At 31.9% G+C, this 20,494-nt stretch overlaps 3 protein-coding genes across 4 annotated transcripts in view; all 3 read left to right on the forward strand.

Moving 5' to 3' along the window:
- LOC103578637 (putative polypeptide N-acetylgalactosaminyltransferase 9) overlaps positions 1–20,494 on the forward strand; it is a 295,869-nt gene that overhangs the window by 39,586 nt on the left and 235,789 nt on the right. The window lies entirely within an intron of this gene.
- On the forward strand, positions 9,411–10,706 carry LOC128668557 (uncharacterized). The gene has a single exon (XM_053741721.1). It carries the CDS (start codon positions 9,411–9,413, stop codon positions 10,704–10,706), a length of 1,296 nt encoding a protein of 431 aa, XP_053597696.1.
- On the forward strand, positions 10,797–14,633 carry LOC103579195 (uncharacterized). The gene has a single exon (XM_008560523.3). The coding sequence runs from the start codon at positions 10,797–10,799 to the stop codon at positions 14,631–14,633; it is 3,837 nt and encodes a 1,278-aa protein (XP_008558745.3).

The following is a 20,494-nucleotide window of genomic DNA, read 5'->3' on the forward strand; positions in this document are numbered from 1 at the left end:
TCGGCATTGACAAATTACCTAGTAAAAAATTGTCAAGTTCAAAAATTGGAAATATCCAGGATTTGCATCCAGTAAAAGCTTGTTTTTTTTTGGATTTTTTTATGTATTGTGAATATTACTATTTTAAAATTGCCGGCAGCTTTTGAATCGAGAATAAAGTTGCAGTATTTATTTTCATGATATTATTGTAATTCAAGAGGATTAATTTGTTTTTTATATTGGTTTTTATTTGCAGTTTACTGTTTTATTAAATTTTTTTTTTAACTTCCCGCTAAGAAAATCGATGATTTTCAAAAATATCGGAAAGTAATTGTTTTCACCCCGATGTCGACGTTTTGAGGTTCTAGGAAGCTATTCTGACTAAATTCAAGATGATGTCCGAGTGTATGTATGTATGTACGTACGTACATATGTAAATATTCTGTAACTTTTGGACGGATGAACCGATTTTGATCGTCGAGGTGTCATTCGACGCGGCTTGTTATTTACTATAAGCACTGATAGTTCGAGCTTAATCAGTAAAGTACGTTCGGAGATATTTCAAAAATAAAACTTTTTCAAAAATGTTTTTTTCTAATACCTTTTAATTCGTTCGATGGATTGATACCAAAATCTAATCAACTTTAAAACCTTGTAAGCCGCTTAGAATGCCACCTCAACCATTAAAATCGGTTCATTCGTTCAAGAGAAACTGTTAATGAAAGAAATAAAGAAATTTTTTTTTTAGTTTTTTTGAAATTTCTCAAAAACGTCTTGATAAATTAATTTTAAAATTTAATCAGCTGTAGAACTCAATAAAACGCATCGATTGCTACCTCAACCGCCTTAATCGGTAAATTCGTTCGAGAGATATCGTTGTAGAAAAAATGGTAAAAAACGTTATTTTTCGAAAACAAAGGCATACAAAAGTATTTTCAAGGTCGAAGAGCTCCCAAATGTAATCTCAACAATGATTTTGAGCTCGAGGAGCTTGAAAGCAGCGGGAAGTTTTGGTGCTGGCCCGCCGGGTCAACTGGCAGACCAACTTTTTTTATTATAATCCGAGATTACACTTATTTTTAATGCTAACTACAAAATCGTTAAAGATTCTGAAACTTAATCTTATTTTCGACTTTCTCAATCTTCTAAAATATTCAACATGTATATCCATTTTAAAAAAGGAATTTACTTTTCCAGTATTTCAGTCTTATTAAAAATTCCCATAACAATAATTGTTTAAAGGTAATACTCATTTAAGCAATTAAATAATTTTCTTCAATACTTGATATCCATTTTTAATTTTAAATGGCTGTATCTTTGTGTGTCTATACCCGAATAAACTATCAATTTGTTGCCATGTAAACTTAATAATTAAAATTATGAAAAATTTATGCAATTTTGAGTCAAAGTGACTTTCGATATGTCATATAAATTAATGGTTCGCTTTTAATTGCGACTACAATCGAATAATCTGTTTCAGTACTTAAAAAGTTATACTCCATAGCAGCGTTTTATGCGCCAAATACGGAAATTTTTCATATCTCATAAATTTATTATAAAAAGAGTTAAAAATAGTCGTAAACATATATTAAAAAGAGGAAGAAAACGTAGTAAATAAATAAATTTCTAACATGAAGGACATTTTTTGTTTTAATAAAATAACCATATAAAAATAAAAATTTATTTTAAATTTTTATTTTTATATGATTATTTTAATGACCTAGATCTAAACCAATTTTTTCATAGACTCTAATAAATTTTAGTTTACAAAAATAATTTTTACGCTTAGTATATTTAATGTAGTTTTATTTAATGTAGATTTTGTTGTAGTTTTAATATTAAAGATCTTGTTTATGCTTGCTTTATTTATCTTTAAAAACTGTTACGACTTTATCTTGAATTAAATGGATAATTAAAAATTCGGTCTGAAACACTATTCATTCCTTGTGTAGAATTATTTTTTTCAAAGTTTTCAGTTCTGAGTGAGAGAATTCAGATTAAAAATTTATAATCAAGTTTTTTATTTACAATCAGCGATTCCTCACGGTATATGGGCATAGAATATTATATGATCATGAAGTTTTCATGGTTTTTGAATTTAACTTTATTCATAAGAACGAGTGAAATCGGCCCAAAAGCAGATTTTATTTGTAAAAAAGAAAGCGCCAAGTATGCATCTATTGTAGTGAAAGCTTATGAAATCAAAATGATCACCAAATACTTAAGCAGCACGTAATAAATTGTATGTTATTTGTCTGATATGTGACAAATCGGGCATGGGTCCTTTCCAGAATTCGCCTCTGGTTATCTTGTGTCACAAGAAAACGAGTGCGGATCTTAACGCTCGAATGAAGCAAGTTCTATTAACCGACTCATATGCCATAATTTGTTACTTATCTGACTTATATCATAAATAATTATTGTTCGATTGAAGTATACAATTGGTTGATTTTATGTTCAATAAAATTCAATAAAAACTAAAAATTTTTTTTTTGTGCTGCTAGGTATAATTTTTATATAATATAAAAAAAGCAAAATTCAAAAATTATAACTAAACGGTTAAACTTAACGAGTCAATATCAGCTTACCCAGAGAGAAAAGTACCACGGGCCCAGGCTTGGGCCGACTTTGTGGAACCCTGGGCCAAGCTTGTAAGAAGTCTGGAATGATAATCTCGGGCCATGTCTGGTTGCCAGATCTGGCCCATGCTTCTTTGCCATACCTCGTCCATACATCGACGAAACAAATGAATTTCATTAAAAAAAATTTTTTATTATTATTAATCTCGTAGAGTTCATGATCATTAACGTTTAAACTATCTAAGGGAGGTAAATGATGTGAAAAAAATTCGGTGAAAATTCTGCTGAGCTCTGGGTGTGAACTGCCGTCCTTCTGATTGCTGGGTTTGAACATTAGCTACTGGACGAACCTACTAATGCTGATCTGATACTTTTATATGATCTACTTATTAAACCATACACTGTAAAAAGAGCAGTGGTAAAAATAGACTCATTTTAACTCCTCCCAGTGTTAAAATAAAATTACACTGGTGTAGGAGGCGTAATTCGGTGGTGTTATGAAAATACCGGTGTTAAACCGGTGTAAAAGCGAGGTAATCTGCGTCCGCTTGGAGTATTAACATTGAAGATTATAAAACACAAAAAATGTCAATTCCTTATGAAAATTAATGAAAAATATCATTTATTAACAAGTATAATGATCGACTAAGTAAAAATTTAAGTAATTATTTTCACACTGCTTTCGATGTTGAAATTTAACACCGCCGACTTTAACACCTACACCGCTTGGGCTTACCCCAGTGATTTTTTACAGTATAGATATATCCAAACTTGGGTAATCCTATCTTGGCTCAAGTCTAGGTTGCCATTGGATGGCCAAGACAAGGGAACCTAGTTTTGGCCCAAGCTCGTGTAATCATTGTTACGGCCAAGGCTAGGTTACCCAGTCCTGGCCCAGACTCGGGTAATGATTGGGATGGCCAGGACTGAGTACCAAATCTTGAGCGAAGCATGGGCCAATATAGGTGTGCCAAAGCTAGGTTCCCCAATGCTGGGCCAAGTTGGGCCCCGTCGTTCAACTCTGGCAGCTCCTGCATAGGTAAATAAAACATAAATGGATATAATACTGCTTCATTAAGTTCATCTACATACAAATTTTTCTTTTATATTATGTAAAAATTATATCTATGCGGCACAAGAAAAATTTTCAACTCTTGAAATTAGATTTCCGTTCCAGTAACTACCTAAAATGCATTTTTATCTTTAATAACTTCTTTTTTTATATTCTATTCCCAATTTTTATATTCTATTCCCATCTGAAATATTAGAAATATTCATCTTGTAATTAAAACATTAAAAATTTTTATTACAATTATATACGCTAAAAAAAAATGGTAATACTTGCCATCTTAACGAAGTAACTATTCCCATCTTTACATTTTAATGATTCTCATTCTTTTATGTTAACTTTTCCTGTCAGAGATGCTAAGCATTCTTACCCAAGGTGATAATCATTACTATTTCAAAAGGCAAAATTCAAAAATTTTTCAGATGTGTATAAGAGATATTACTCTCTAGAAAATAACTATTATTATCGTCAACAGTAATTATTACTATACAAGAAATGAATAGTTAACGTAAAATCATGACAATGATTATCACATACAGATAGTAATCAATCCCTATCTCAAGATGGTAAAAGTTAGCATTTTTTCTTTAGCGTGTATGAATAAAATAATAACAAGATTAATTACCATGTAAAATAAGTATATACTTACTTACATTTTAAAAATAATATCCTCGTGTTTAAAAAATATTTTTTTTATATAAAATATTTTATTGCACCTACAGCTCATACCCGGACCGAAAAATTTGATCTGATTTTAGTCTAATTGGACTATTTGATCTGTTTTTGATTTTTTACAAAAATTTTAAGCTGTTTTTGATCTGCTGTTTTAAAAAACAATTGCGATACTAAAGGACAAAACTAGATTAATTCTGGAACTTAGAAAAATTTTAGTTCTGAAAACTTCCAAGGACAAAACTGGATTAAATCATGGAATTATAAGATTTTTAATTATGGACAATATTTATGAAAAAAATATTAAGTTACAGAATTGATTATGTTTTGGTTACTATTTACTTCGTATCTTTTGTTTGAAAATGTCGGCAGTTAATGAAAGTTTGACAGCTTAATTTTTAGTTGTCTCTAACTGCATATTTATAGCATCAAACAAAAGTGATAAAATAACTCTTAAAATGTCAAAAAATTTTTCTTATTTACTGGATGAATTTAAAAATATTTTGGCATTACAAAACATCAAAGTTCTTGTGGCATCTTATTACGGAAGCGCATTAGCATTTTTCAAATACTAAGAAAATTAAAATAAATTTATAAATCTAGATTATTATTATTATTATTATTTATATTCATTAAAAGTTCTGTTTTCTATCTAAAAGCGATGAAAAACAGACTAAAAATTATAGAAAATAAAATCTGTTTTTGTCCTTGAAAACAATTGAACACAGGCCAATTATTATAATAAAGAAGTCTGTTTTTAGTCTAAACCCGATTTAAAACAGACTAAATATCATATGAAAATAAGTCTGATATTGACCTGAATAAGAAATAATACGGGCAAAAACAGATTAAATTCCTATATCAAATAAATACGATTTATAAACTTGAATTAAAGAAAAAATATTTCAATTTATCATTTTTTTTAAAACGGATCTAATTTTTTGACCCGAGTAAAGATGTGGAGATGAAAAGAATGCCACGTATAGTCTGAGAAGATTCACTTCACTCGTTGAATTAAAAATAATATTTAATGCATATATAGCCTACTTATGTACGAATTTACCTTCATGACAGTACAGTACAATACACACACTAGATGAATAGAACACACGTAAAGGAACATTAGTATGTGTTGATAAGAGTGGAAGTAAAAAAAAAGCGTTACAGAAGGAGAAAAAGTGTTGTGTAGCATCTATAAACCCACACACTCGTATTACGTATATTATAGTAAAAAAATAAAAAAAATAAAATAAATAAAAAATAAAGATAAATTTTCCGTTGATGCCAAAAAGTGATCGCGTGGTTTCTTTACGAATTCACAATGGCATTGTCCGCCAATCTTTCAACTGCTTATTTTCTCTTTCACTCAGACTCAGCAATATCCTAGTGTACTTTACTCCCTTTACTTTTCATCCATCTTTTTTTATTCCCGTCTCTATCTGGCTTCTGTGTTCTCTCATTCTGTCCCAGTATTACTATTACTATTACACTTACTATCACTACTACTATTACTAGAACTCAACCCTCTTTATTCACCACACCACGGCATTCCGCCATTAATGGTTTCCGTTTCCGGTGTCTCAATCCTCCCATTGCTGCTGACGCTTTGTGCTTTATTCCAAAAAGCTCCTGTTGTCGTCTTTTACTCGGCTTCTCTTCACCTCTTACTCTCAATCTCTTGTCTCTCGTCTCTCATCTTTCACCTTTCATTTCATCTCTATCGCCATAAACCACCACGACTACGTCTTATCTCATTCCCGATCTTATTTTATCCATAGTCAAACCTATCATATATACTACCGGGTTTTTTTTTATCGATTTAACCAATTCTCACTCTTCAGATACTTATCACCAGTATTATAATAATTTATCGTCACTTAGACAATTAATTAAAAATTAAAACTTTTATAAAAAGATTATTTCACTGATTGGTATACGGAGAAAAATGTCTTAGTGAATCTATTCAAACTTCGTTGTGCGAGCAGATAATTGATATTAAAAAAGCAAAAATAGAAATCTGTTAACTTAATCCTGTTGTATTTACATAAAATGAGTATTTTAATTACATCAAATAAATTAGTTTATTTATCTGATGAATTTAGTAGCATTGTAAAAACTAATTTTCGGTTTGTTAAATATTTCTAAACTGATTTTAATTTAAATGTTCAATCATTTTTATTTAATAGTTCAAAATATTTTATACATATTCGTCCATTGAAATATTTTTTAATGGTTAATTAAAAAGAAATTGTACTGTTTTCCAAATTTTTTGTTTTTTCATTAAAGCTAATAAACAATCAAAATATCAGAACATTTATAATTTAAAAAAAAAGGCCATTCGGCAGCCGAAATGGAAGGTAGATTTTCCAATTAATCTATAGAAAAAGTTTCATATGTACATATCTTGTGATACATGTTAGTGTCTAGTCATGATATGAAATTAGGCTTGTTTTTCTAAGAGTCAGGGTAAAAACAGACAACGACTATTTTCGATAGAGAACTTTAGATAGTTGATTTGAAAAAACGTTATATAGGTAATGTACCTAACTAACCATCATGTAAACAAAGTATAGATAATTTAATTAGTATTAGATCATAATTATAATCACTATTACGATGTCAAGACCATTTATAATTATAGGACGTACAGGTACAATTGAAACATAATAAATAACAAAAGAAATGCTTTTAAAATATAAAATAGCAATGAAATTTACAGATTATTTTGTGCAGAATAAAATACTACTGACGAAACTGGATTATAATGGGACATGCATAAGTTACATGGGTTGAGAACCATATTTTCACCTTTTTTTGATTCCATTAAAATTTTCAAGGCTATCAAATTATTGGAAGAAATGGTCGAAACATTAAGTTTGAGGTCACAAATTAAAGCTTCTTAGACAAACTTTCAGATACATTTGATGGAAATTGTCTATGAGTATTAGTATTAAAATTATATGAACTTGAAAGTGGAAAACAACTGATTTTTTCGAAAAATTGTGAAAATTTCAAACAGCCATAACTTCTAAACTAATTGACCGATTTAGCCCATCTTCGAACTTAACCGTGATAATCGTCTATAGAATAAGTGTGAAAAATTTCATTAGGATCTAATAAGAATTGTAGACGCTATCGTGATAAAAAAACTGCGTTATATATATACATATATAAATTTTTTAACGAATGGTATTTTCGAACCCTACTCAACTAATTATTATAGGTTGTAACAAAATTCCTTGAAAAATCAACCAGGAGAACAAATACAATAGCTAGATTTTAGAAAAATCTACCTAAAAACAGTGTTTAGTATTAATCTAGTTGAAGGTAAGATTATTGAAAATATTAAATTATCCAATACACTTTTTCTGTATTTATTTGTTTCGTCAATAACTTAAATCCGTTATCATTATTGCGAAAGTAATCACACGGAGAAATAATTATTGTGGAAATACTATGGTTTGAACAATAGCCATTTGTCGTACGTTCTAATTAATTTATTAAATTTGATATCTCATGTATGTAAATAATGTCTTCGTTAATATGAGACCGAATTAACAAATTTTATGTCAACAATAGGAATTACTTCTATAGTAGCATAATAATCATCTCTTCGTAAACATAGTAATAATTTCTACATTGTTATAGAAATTTATCTTAAAATCGGAATCGTGAAAATCGGAATTTGTACTATATTTCTAACATCGGAATTATTCTCATGTTATTGTACAAATTTTCTGTTAACATTGGAAAAATACCTATTCGAGAATGGGAAAATAGCCATTTTTTCTCGGTGTGGTTATAAGTAAACTCTGGGGATAGTATACTAATAATTTTTTTTCAGTTATTAAATATTATTCGGCCATGAGCTAAAAACTCAACAATTTCGAGTACATTTTTTTTTATAACAAAAAGGAGTTAAGGTAAAACAAGATATATTAATTGTCATTCTTTGTTGAAAGTTATGACTGATTTTTATAATATTGTATTTCGACCATTTGTTTGTAATTTTTATTTTATTCCAAATATTCCAAATGTTTTTAAGATAACCATCGACGTTGAGAGCATAGCCAAATTTAATACCATTGTTTGTTTATATTTTAGTTTTATGATTTAAGACCTTCTTTTTTTGGTATTGTAAAACTTTAAAATGTGAGTTTCTTTGAATTTGAGTTTAGATAATTTACAACTTAATCCTAAAATCCGCTTAAAAACTATTCCCAAGTAAAATTTAAACTTATTTTCCCAGACGACATCGTCCAGCTGAACTAAATTACTTTATTGCCTTTTTCCTGTAAACGCCTTTTGTCCCAAGCCTACGCGAATATCATCTGGTGTCTCCAGTTTTTTCTAAATAATTTCTAGCCTTTCTAATATCTCGCTCTTTCCTCTTGCCTATCCTTTCTCACAGTGCCCCTTCCTACCTCAAGGGTTGTTACTCCTACAATTGCTGATTACCAATCACAAGGTCACTTTTCCCACCTTTTCTAAACAGTACGATTTTACTTAGAGTTCAAGGGTCCTGAGGTACAAGGGCCCGTATGCAAGAAAATAATAAGTTAGTTATCACCAGGATCCCAAACCGTTTAGTTGAGACTTGCCTATGTCTCATCCATACCAAAATTCAAAGAAAATTCCATTTTTTAGTTTTTACCGAATTTGTTCAGTCATAATAATATTTACCATTCTTTTGCAATTAAGTTATAGAAACGTTTTGTTCACTAATAAATCACATTAATTACGATATTGAAATTCAGAATAAATAAATATTAATAAGATATTAATTTAACTTATTAAATTATTACAATTGCATGAACAGTAACATCCCACCCGCGATTGTGATAAAAAACATGGTCCTTCGAGCCGGATTTTAATAAAGTGTTGTGCAACGTGAGATAATAGTGAAAATTTAAGTTGCAAAAAGTGGTGAAGCTTCATGTGCAGAGACAATCAGTACCAGCAGCAGCAGCACCAAAGGTCTGTTGGTCTTTATTATTTACCTAAAAAAGTGGCCGAAAATTACTTTCCTTTGTTATATTACTAAACCACCGAAAGATCAGCAATTACCTTTCCTTATTTTGTACGTATCCCTGTATCAATTATAATCCAATATGGTTGAACACAGCCGACTTAAAAGACAACGCGGTCATATTCAAGCTACTATAACTGCCTTAAAAAATGCAGTTGATGCTGCAATAGCAGATCCAGAACACCGGAATATTCATTTCATACAAGCTACTTTGAATACTGCCGTAAAAGCCTTCGAAAAATTCGACATTATTCAAACTGAATTGGAAGAGGTAGCCGAAGATGAGATTGACAACCGTATGTCGTATGTATCTAGTTTTGATGTAGAAACATCTCGTGCGCGAACTTTGATCCAAAGATTAACCCCAACTCCTGTGAATGCAGATAATTCACAGAGAGCAGTAGCTAGCGTAACCAAACCAAAAGCAGCGGTCACATTACCAACAATTCCATTACCGACTTTTGACGGAACTGTCGAAAAATGGTCAGCATTTTATAATTTATTTGCAACATTGATCGACCAAGAAGATTTACCACCGGTCAAAAAACTAAATTATTTAAGGTTGTCGCTTACTGGGAAGGCGGCGAGCGCGATTGAATCCCTAGAGCTTACAGATGACAACTATTCAGTCGCATTAGATATTTTGAAAGAAAAATATGAATCAGTCCGCCGAGTAACGCGTCGTCACTGGTCGTTGTTACGCGAATATCCAAAATTGCAAAAAGATTCAGCTGCGGCAATTAATCAACTTGTTGACACCTTCTACCAGCATACCAGAGCATTAGAAAATTTGAAAGCACCCGTCTCATCATGGGATATTCCTTTAGTAGATTTAATTTTATCGAAACTTAATTCAACAACCATATGGCATTGGGAGCTCACTTTGACCGATGAAAAAGTTCCATCGTATAAAAATCTATTAACATTTTTAGAAAAGCGTGCTAGTTGTGGTGACACGTCTCGTTATAACGAAACACCATCTAATCCACCACCAAGAAAAGATAACCATCAGCATAGACCATTCACTCAGGCACTCCATGTTACAAACAACTCAAATCACCATTATACTAAGTTTTCGAACAATAAGATTACCGACCCGGCTATTACCTGCCCTGTGTGCAACGAGCATCATTTGTTATATACCTGTGAAAAATTCCGAAGTTTGTCCATAGAGGACCGACGTAAAGTAATTAAGGATACTAATCGCTGTTATAATTGTTTTGGAAAAGGGCACAGTATTAAGTCGTGTACATCAAAAGCATCATGTCAAATATGTTCAAAACGCCATAATACGTTGTTACATTTTCAAAGGGATGATAATTTAACCCAAACTTCGAATGTTAATTATGCAACTACAAGTAATGAAACACGAGCATGACTACATGGTCAAAATATTCACACCAATGAAGCATCATCAGAAGAAGAAAAACAAGTTAGTTTAGTATTAAATACTGTGTCGAATGACATAATGGTCACCGCTGTATTGAATATCTTAGACAAAGACCAGCAACCCATTAATTGTCGAGCCTTACTAGATACCTGTTCCACAACAAATTTTATGACTCAGAGTATGGCAAGACTTTTAAAATTGAAAACAAGCACATGTCGTGTACCTGTCGGAGCACTGAATACCATGACCACCTACTGTAATGAAATAACCACAGCGACAGTTACATCCCGAGTAAATAAATACAAGAAAACACTTACCTTTCTGATTATACCGATGATTTCTCAGATAGTACCGGATCAACCTATTCATCAAGAAACATTGAAAATTCCATCTAACATTAAATTAGCCGATCCTTGGTTTTACAAGCCCGCACCAGTTGACCTGCTAATAGGTGCAGGTACTACTCTCTCACTGTTATGTATAGGTCAAATCAAAATCTCTTTACCTGCACAGCAAGAATTATTCCTTCAGAAAACATTGCTTGGTTGGATTATAGGTGGAGCAGCGCCTTCAAGTAAATACGTCACATCAGCAGCATGCCATATTACAAGTATCAATGACTTTGACCTAAATAAATTTTGGGAAATTGAAGAATGTCCGAGCACTAAAAGATTTACTCCAGAGGAAGAGGAGTGTGAGCAGCATTTCCAAAAACATATTGCAAGAGATCCAACTGGTCGCTACGTCGTAGCACTGCCATTCAATCCACGTAGTCCAGCATTAGGAGACTCTTACCACTTAGCCCTCAAGAGATTGACAAACACCGAACAAAAATTAAAAAGAAATCCAACTTTGAAGATTCAATATCATCAAGTTTTACAAGAATATTTAGATTTAATTCATATGTCTCTAATTCACGATCAACCGACAGCCACCACCAGTTATTATCTCCCACATCATGCCGTAATAAAGGAAACAAGTATGACCACCAAGGTTAGAGTTGTATTCGATGGTTCTGCAAATACAACCACAGGTACATCATTAAACGATAAATTGTTTACTGGACCTACTATTCAATCGGATCTTTTTTCACTTTTAATTCGTTTTCGAAAGCATCCAATCGTTTTAACAGGTGACATTGAAAAGATGTACCGACAATTTCTAGTGCGGAAAGAAGACAGAAAATTTCAACGGATATTATGGAATCATGGTAATAAAACACAATCCTATGAATTGAATACAATAACCTTTGGACTGAGACCCGCACCATACCTGGCTATCCGTTGTTTACATCAACTGGCTCAAGATGAAGGTCATTCGTTTCCTATAGCAGCCAAAATTCTAACGGAGGACTTTTATGTAGATGATCTACTCACTGGAGCCCAAACCAAATTAGAAGCGATTCAAATGCAACAAGAAGTCTCCCATATACTTGCCAAAGCGGGTTTAATTATTCGTCAATGGGCATCAAATGACAGTGAGGTATTAAAAGATATTTCTAAAGAAAATATCAACCCTCATTTACAGTTGGGTGACACAACATTAAAAACTTTGGGCGTCTGCTGGGAGTCAAAGACCGATAACATAATGTACACAGTTAATGCTATTACCATTACAAACCAGACTAAGATCACAAAGAGAACTATTCTTTCAGAAGTCGCAAAAATTTTTGATCCTCTAGGACTATTAGCACCTGTTGTTATCATAGCAAAAATTCTTGTACAGAGATTATGGTCCGAGAAACTCGATTGGGATGAATCTTTACCACTGGAACTTCACACGGAATGGAAAACCTACTGCGGCCAACTGCCGGTATTGAACCAGATATCTTTTCCCCGAACAATTATGTCATCAACAATAAAAAATATACAGCTACATGGATTTTCAGATGCAAGTGAAAAGGCATATGGTGCTTGCGTTTATTTGCGTGTACTTGATCATCAAGGGAAGACTCGAGTACAATTATTGTGTGCCAAATCAAGGGTCGCTCCATTAAAAACAATTACCATACCAAGATTAGAATTGTGCGGTGCACAACTTCTGGCAACATTAATTACAGCTATAGTTTCAGCCATTAAGATTACATTTGATGGAATATATTGTTGGACCGATTCAACTATAGTTTTACATTGGCTCAATACATCACCTCATCACTTAAAAACGTTTGTTTCCAATCGGGTGGCAGACATTCAAAACAAACCGATTATTGACAACTGGCACCATGTACCCACAAAAGAAAATCCGGCAGATCTTGTGTCACGAGGGGTTTCACCTACTGACTTTCTTTCAATGAGCATTTGGAGAATGGGACCTCTATGGTTGAGCGAGCCCCAGAATAAGTGGCCAGTCACTAATTTACAGTTCAGTAAAGAAATACCTGAGCAACGGCGCGTCACTTGTCTGTTTACCAACCAAAAGAAATTTACAACATTCGATAAGTTTTCGAATCTTGACCGGTTGATGCGTTCGTTGGCTTATTGCTTCAGATTTGTACGAGGGCGTCAAACAAAAGGCCCCTTAACAGTAAAAGAATTACAGGAAGTAGAGATTCGAGTAATTAAAACAGTTCAACGTCAAGTTTTTGCCGAAGACCTTAAAATTCTGAATAAATTGGAATGGTCGAAACATAAAAATGCTCAACTTTCAAAATTAACCCCAAGATTGGATGATAATGGGATAATGAGAGTCGGTGGTCGTCTATCCCTCTCTAATTTACCCTTCGATGCAAAACATCCTATTATCTTACCAAAAAATCACCATGTCACAAATCTGTTTATTCATCATACACATAGGATACATTTACACTGCGGAGTGCAACAAACATTGTACATTTTGCGGCGCAAATACTGGATTATTGAAGGTCGAAGCCAGGTATACAAAATTATCAACAAATGTGTACAGTGTTGTAAAGCTAGACCCCCGACAACTAATTATCTAATGGGTAATCTACCTAGGCCTCGAGTCAATCCTTCACGTCCATTTAGTCAAGTCGGCGTAGATTACTGTGGACCATTTCTCCTTAAGGAAAAGAAATTCCGCAATCGGGCACAAATCAAATCGTATGTTGCTGTCTTTGTGTGTCTTGCAGTGAAAGCAGTCCACCTTGAATTAATTACTGATTTGACATCTGAAGGCTTCTTATCAGCATTAAGACGATTTATCTCACGACGTGGTTTGTGCCAAGATATATATAGTGACAATGGGACTAACTTTGTCGGTGCAAACAATATTTTACGAGAATTGACCGATGAACTTTCTACGGCTGAGGCTCAAGAGAAAATTCAAGGGTATCTTACTACCAAAGGCATTCAGTGGCATTTCATTCCCCCACAGGCCCCTCACGTTGGAGGTCTATGGGAAGCTGCAGTGAAAAGTTTTAAAAGGCTTCTACAACATGTGGCTGGACATGAGATGCTGTTTACATATGAACAATTTAACACATTGGTAATTGAAATCGAAGCCATCTTAAATTCAAGACCACTAACTCCTATTTCCTCAGATTCCAATGATCCCTTAGTCCTGACCCCCGGCCATTTTTTAATTGGTGATTCACTGACCAACCTTCGAGGTCACGATTTTACAAAGATTCAAACTAACCGCTTATCAGCCTGGGAACATATTCAGAAGGTAAAACAAGATTTCTGGAAGCGGTGGAGCTTAGAATATCTTAATGAACTCATTTGTAGAACTAAGTGGGACACACCTGAGCCTAATATTGTTCAGGGAGCAGTCGTTCTTCTTCGAGATGACAACTCTCCGCCAGCACAATGGGTGATGGGGAGAGTCATCGAATGTCATCCAGGTGATGATGGCATCATTCGTACGGTGACAGTGAAAACCGCAAGAAATACCTTTGTGCGAAATATTAAAAAACTTGCAATTTTACCTGTGTGTGAAGATTCTAACCAAAACTAAAATTAACTATTTAAAGACATTAAGTTGCTCGGCTATGACCTCTCAACGGGGGGAGAATGTTGAAAGTTATGACTGATTTTTATAATATTGTATTTCGACCATTTGTTTGTAATTTTTATTTTATTCCAAATATTCCAAATGTTTTTAAGATAACCATCGACGTTGAGAGCATAGCCAAATTTAATACCATTGTTTGTTTATATTTTAGTTTTATGATTTAAGACCTTCTTTTTTTTGTATTGTAAAACTTTAAAATGTGAGTTTCTTTGAATTTGAGTTTAGATAATTTACAACTTAATCCTAAAATCCGCTTAAAAACTATTCCCAAGTAAAATTTAAACTTATTTTCCCAGACGACATCGTCCAGCTGAACTAAATTACTTTATTGCCTTTTTCCTGTAAACGCCTTTTGTCCCAAGCCTACGCGAATATCATCTGGTGTCTCCAGTTTTTTCTAAATAATTTCTAGCCTTTCTAATATCTCGCTCTTTCCTCTTGCCTATCCTTTCTCACAGTGCCCCTTCCTACCTCAAGGGTTGTTACTCCTACAATTGCTGATTACCAATCACAAGGTCACTTTTCCCACCTTTTCTAAACAGTACGATTTTACTTAGAGTTCAAGGGTCCTGAGGTACAAGGGCCCGTATGCAAGAAAATAATAAGTTAGTTATCACCAGGATCCCAAACCGTTTAGTTGAGACTTGCCTATGTCTCATCCATACCAAAATTCAAAGAAAATTCCATTTTTTAGTTTTTACCGAATTTGTTCAGTCATAATAATATTTACCATTCTTTTGCAATTAAGTTATAGAAACGTTTTGTTCACTAATAAATCACATTAATTACGATATTGAAATTCAGAATAAATAAATATTAATAAGATATTAATTTAACTTATTAAATTATTACAATTGCATGAACAGTAACATCCCACCCGCGATTGTGATAAAAAACATTCTTTTAATATTTTTTTTTTTGCTTTTGTTACAAGTTTACTTTAAATTGTAAGATAAAATTTTTCAAAAAATTCTCTAGTTTGAATATTTTAATTTGCGTTCTTTAGCCAAGGAAGTCCGGCATTATTATGACACGTGGCAATGTCGGACACAAATAATTTCTCCGTATACTATTCAAAGCTCTAAAATTGGGGAATAGCTGTCTCATACTGAGAATCTTATGATAATAATTGCTATTGAGGTCTTTTATAGGATACTGTACTAATTTTGGAATTGTTCACCATAATTTTACTCAAAACAATAGTATTGTCTTAACTATTATCATATTTAAGTAATAATCACTCTCACCAATAAAAATAATTACTCAAATGGTAAGTATTAACAATTATACTTTTAATTACTAACAATATTCATTTTCCCGTTATGTTAATTGTGACCGTTGTGTATTTTAAAAGTTGTAGTTTTTATTGATGAGTGGTTTGTACATTTTTCATGCATGAAATAATATTATGAAGTATAAGTAATTAATTGTTCAAGTTAACTGTTTAGTTATAACTAAGAACGAATTAAATCGGTTCATTAATTCAAAAGTTGTAAGAGGTTTACATCCACACACCCACCCACACACACACACACACACACACCCACCCACACACACACACACACGCACACACATACACACACACGCGCACACGTCACTCCGAAAATAGTCAGAATAGCTTCCCGCTTAGAAAATCTTCGATTTTCTAAGCAGAAAATAAAACATTGGATACCTCACTTTTCTAAATTTTCTAATTCGATCAAGTAATTTACTTTTATTCAATTTTATTTAACGGATTTTATTTTGGAAGGTTCTGAGGACTTGATCACAATTTTAACCGATGAAAAATTCTTTTTAGATTTCAGAGCAATTCACGATCAATTAATTTTACGTGTGTCGAACGATATACAACTACTGGAGCTCAGATGTTATAAATTAAATCCATAAAAAAAACTAGTATAATAAAATAGGTATGTGAAAAAAAGTAGAGGCTTATTTTTCCTAGTAAGCACACTCATGTCACGGAGAGTTATATAAAACTGTATTCGGAACGCGCGAGGTCTGCGGATAAGTGCTAAAACGAACTTTTGTACCAACCAGCCATCTAACAAACCATACTCTGTGCTGCTGCCTGGAAGAAATGGCAAAAAAAAAAAAAAAATAATAAAAAATATAGAAATATAGTTGATGAAAGCTCACCCAGCTGTGTATTTTTCTCTCAAGATGCTCGTATACATTATTCACTTCAACTTGAAATAATATTTAGGTATAGCCTCCAGAGCACTGACAGGCTTTAGTTTTATGATCGAGTAATTTTTTTCGTACCCATTTTATTTAATCTTATTTAAGTTTAATCACTTTTTAGTTGCAACTTTTTTGTCGCGAAAGTAATTTTTACTTACGAATCATTTGTACCGAATCCAATAATTCGAAGTGTTTACATATCAGTATTTAAATTATTCAAAAAAAAAAAAAATCGGTCTATCAGTTGACCCTGCGGGCCAGCCCCAAAACTTCCCGCTATTTTCGAGCTTCTTAAGCTCGAAAATATTGTTGAGAATACATTTTCGAGCTCTTCGAGCTCAAAAATACTTTTGTATGCCTTCGTTTTAAATACAAGTTAGATGACATTATACGATAATCGAAAAAGTCTATAAAAAGGAAGAGTTGGTATAATTTCAGACACATTTTAGTACATTATATTTTTATTTATCCAGAAAAAAAATTTTATGTGATTTTTTTAACTTTTCAGCGCCGATATCTTTTAAACTAATTAACCGATTTTGACGTTTGAGGTGACAATCTGCGTGTTTTCTTGAATTCTAGAGCTGATTGGATTTTAAAGTCGATTGTTCAAGCCGTTTCTGAGAAACCAAAAAAATTTTTTTTTTTATAATTCGCAAATATTTTCGAGTCTACTTGATCAAATGATCTGAAATTTTTAGAAAAGTTGATGGCCAACAAGCTCTTTCGATTCATTAGTTAAAAAATTAAAGAGCTTTCACATCCACATATTGGGGTGAAACCAATAACTTCCCGAATTTTTTGAAAATAGTCGATTTTCTTTGCGGGAAGTTAAAAATCACTGATTGTTAAATTATTGTAAAAAATGATTCCTAAATATTCACAAATGAATTAAATATCCAAAATTCAAATTTAAATCTAATGAATCAAAACCACGTACAATTATAATATGTCCGAACAATTTAACACATTTTGGAAAAACCAAAAGTACACACCTCAATCGCTCATTATTATTATTACTTCATTTTTGAATCATTACTTTTATTGGATGATTTTAATTTATATTTTGTATTTATTATATTTAGTTTGATTTTTTTAATTTTTTCAATTTTTCAGTTTTTTTTGTTTAAAATTTTTTTAATATGCCTATTTTTTTTAACTTCCTGATACGAAAATTAAAAATTAAAAAAAAAAAGAAGGAAATTATTGGTTTCAATCCGATTTTCGACAATCGAGTTTCTATCAGATCTTGACGTTTTGAGGTCCTCAGAAGCTATTCTGACTATTTCTGAATCGACGTTTTTACGGCTATTTACGTCTTGAAAGGTTGAATTTACGTTTTTAACGTCTAATACGTTCACTCTACGATTTAAATATCGGCTCGAGAACGTAATACAAGATGTATTACCTTAAAAAACGACAGTTGTCACTCTGTTAAATAACAGAGGTGTACACGTCCCATAAATGCTCGAAGTCAGGAATGTAATAATTCTGAAATAAGTTTCTCACCAGGGACACTACAAGCTGAGGGCGAGATCTAGTGGTGAACACCGAACTACTTTTGCTGCTGTTGGCTAGCATCAAGACTTAAACCAAGAGAATAATTTTTTGGAAGGAAAGATAAATATGGAGGAGAGAAAGTTATAGTGCTAAGCAGCAGCAGCGGGAGTAGTTCGATGCTCGTCACTAAATCGCGCCCATCGCTTGTAGTGTCCTTGGTAAGAAACTTTAGAATTATTATATTCCCAACTTGAAGAGTTTATGGCACAGATTACCCGCTGTAAATTAGCAGAGTGACGATAACCCTTTTTTGATAGTAATATAGGGGTATCCTGTGTTATACTATGACATTAATTTTCAATATTAACGTTCCCCTGAACAATTTTTGTAATAGTACAAAAAACAGTTCGTGTCAAGGAAATCAACTAATTTCCTACATATGCATTTATTTAATTGTTAAATGAATATTCTGTCATTTTAAAATAATATTTAATTATTATTAACAACTCATTCTTTAAGGCTTACTAATATGTTTCATTATGAGTACTTTATAAGCCCTGCAGGTAATCAATTTGATTTAATGCTTGCTACTTAAGGTGAAATTATCTTTACTAAATATTTTGTAGTTTCTAATAATTTGGTTTGTTGGTGGATTATAAAATATTTAGTTAAAATAACCAAATATATGATTGGCAATGGGCAATCGAATCATTTTGTTGTTATAACTAAAATTTAGTTGTCAGAAGAAAATTTTTTTCTCAGTGAAATTTATTTGTATATTTTGTTGCATAACTCGAAATTTGCACGACCGATTTGTTTCAAAATTCAACAAAATCAAAGTCTGAAATAGTTCTATCAATTGCTACAAAGAACGTGCGAATAAGTTTGTTCATACCAAAGATATCGTCGGACAAAAACTATCTTTTTTCAGTGCAATATAATTTCTTCTGGTCCAACCGTTTGTTGAGCTCAAAGAGCTCAAAAATTCACAAATATTAATCTTTTCGAGTTCAGAGGGCTCGAAAACAGCGGAAAGTCTTGGGGTTGGCCGAGGGGGTTAATCGGTTTTCAGATTTTTTTAATCCTACTGTCACATTTGTTCTGCTGCCAGTAGGCGAAAAATAAAAAAATGTGAATGTAAGTGCACGGAAGAAAGAAAACAAAAATAATTGCTGTTCGAACGAGCATTTATTACATTTTCAAATAGTAATGCAGCGCTTCATAAACGAAACTGTAAAAGTTACAGTTTGGCGCCGCGCAGTAAGTTTTACATTTTAAGTTTGAAATATTACAGTTTGAAAATGTATTAAGTTTACTTTCTCACACTGTAATATTCATTGAAAATTATCAAAGCATCATTCGATATGCTTCAAAACTTACAGTTTTTCTCATCAAGTTTTACGTTAAAATTTTCAATACTTGTTTCTCAAAATAACAATATTACCACTGCAAACTGTAAATTTTACATTTTCAGTTAGTAATATTTGTGTTTATTTTTTTCAATAATCGAGTTTAAATAGCGCCACGATTCAACATCACCCCTGATAAGTAATTTCAATTGAGAAAATAGATGAGAATAACTTATGGTAACCAAAAATAAAAAAAAAATAAATTATTACCACACTTTCAAATTTCTTTTTGAATTGGCAACAAGTAAAATCAATATAAAACAAGAAAACAAAAATAAAATTATTAATAAACAAGCAAATTGTATAAAAAATTTATTTACCCGATGAAAAAAGATTTTATATATCTGTATAGAGTTATATATGAATTATATACAATTGGATAGAGGTGATGCACAATTACATAAAATTTTTATATAGTTTTATACAATTATACACAATCGTATTTAATTCTATATAAAAATGCAAAAAACAATATTAAAATTATTTACAAATATATATATTTGTATACAAATATATAGAATTGTATATAATTATATATAATTTATACGAAAACATTATGTGATTATATACAAATTATGTACAAATAAGATATAATTATGTACGATTATATACAAATGGATAGGACTATTTTTTCTATCCAATTTATATATAGTTTTATACAATTGTATAAAATCTTTTTTCATCAGGCACTTACCAAAAATAATCATTAAA

The sequence above is a fragment of the Microplitis demolitor genome, chromosome 9 (genome assembly GCF_026212275.2).
Source record: "Microplitis demolitor isolate Queensland-Clemson2020A chromosome 9, iyMicDemo2.1a, whole genome shotgun sequence".
Lineage (NCBI taxonomy): Eukaryota > Metazoa > Arthropoda > Insecta > Hymenoptera > Braconidae > Microplitis > Microplitis demolitor.

What these genes read in the sequence shown, in the direction of transcription:
- LOC128668557 (XM_053741721.1), top strand. Translation starts at nt 9,411, where the DNA reads ATGGTTGAACACAGCCGACTTAAAAGACAACGCGGTCATATTCAAGCT.
- LOC103579195 (XM_008560523.3), top strand. Translation starts at nt 10,797, where the DNA reads ATGGTCACCGCTGTATTGAATATCTTAGACAAAGACCAGCAACCCATT.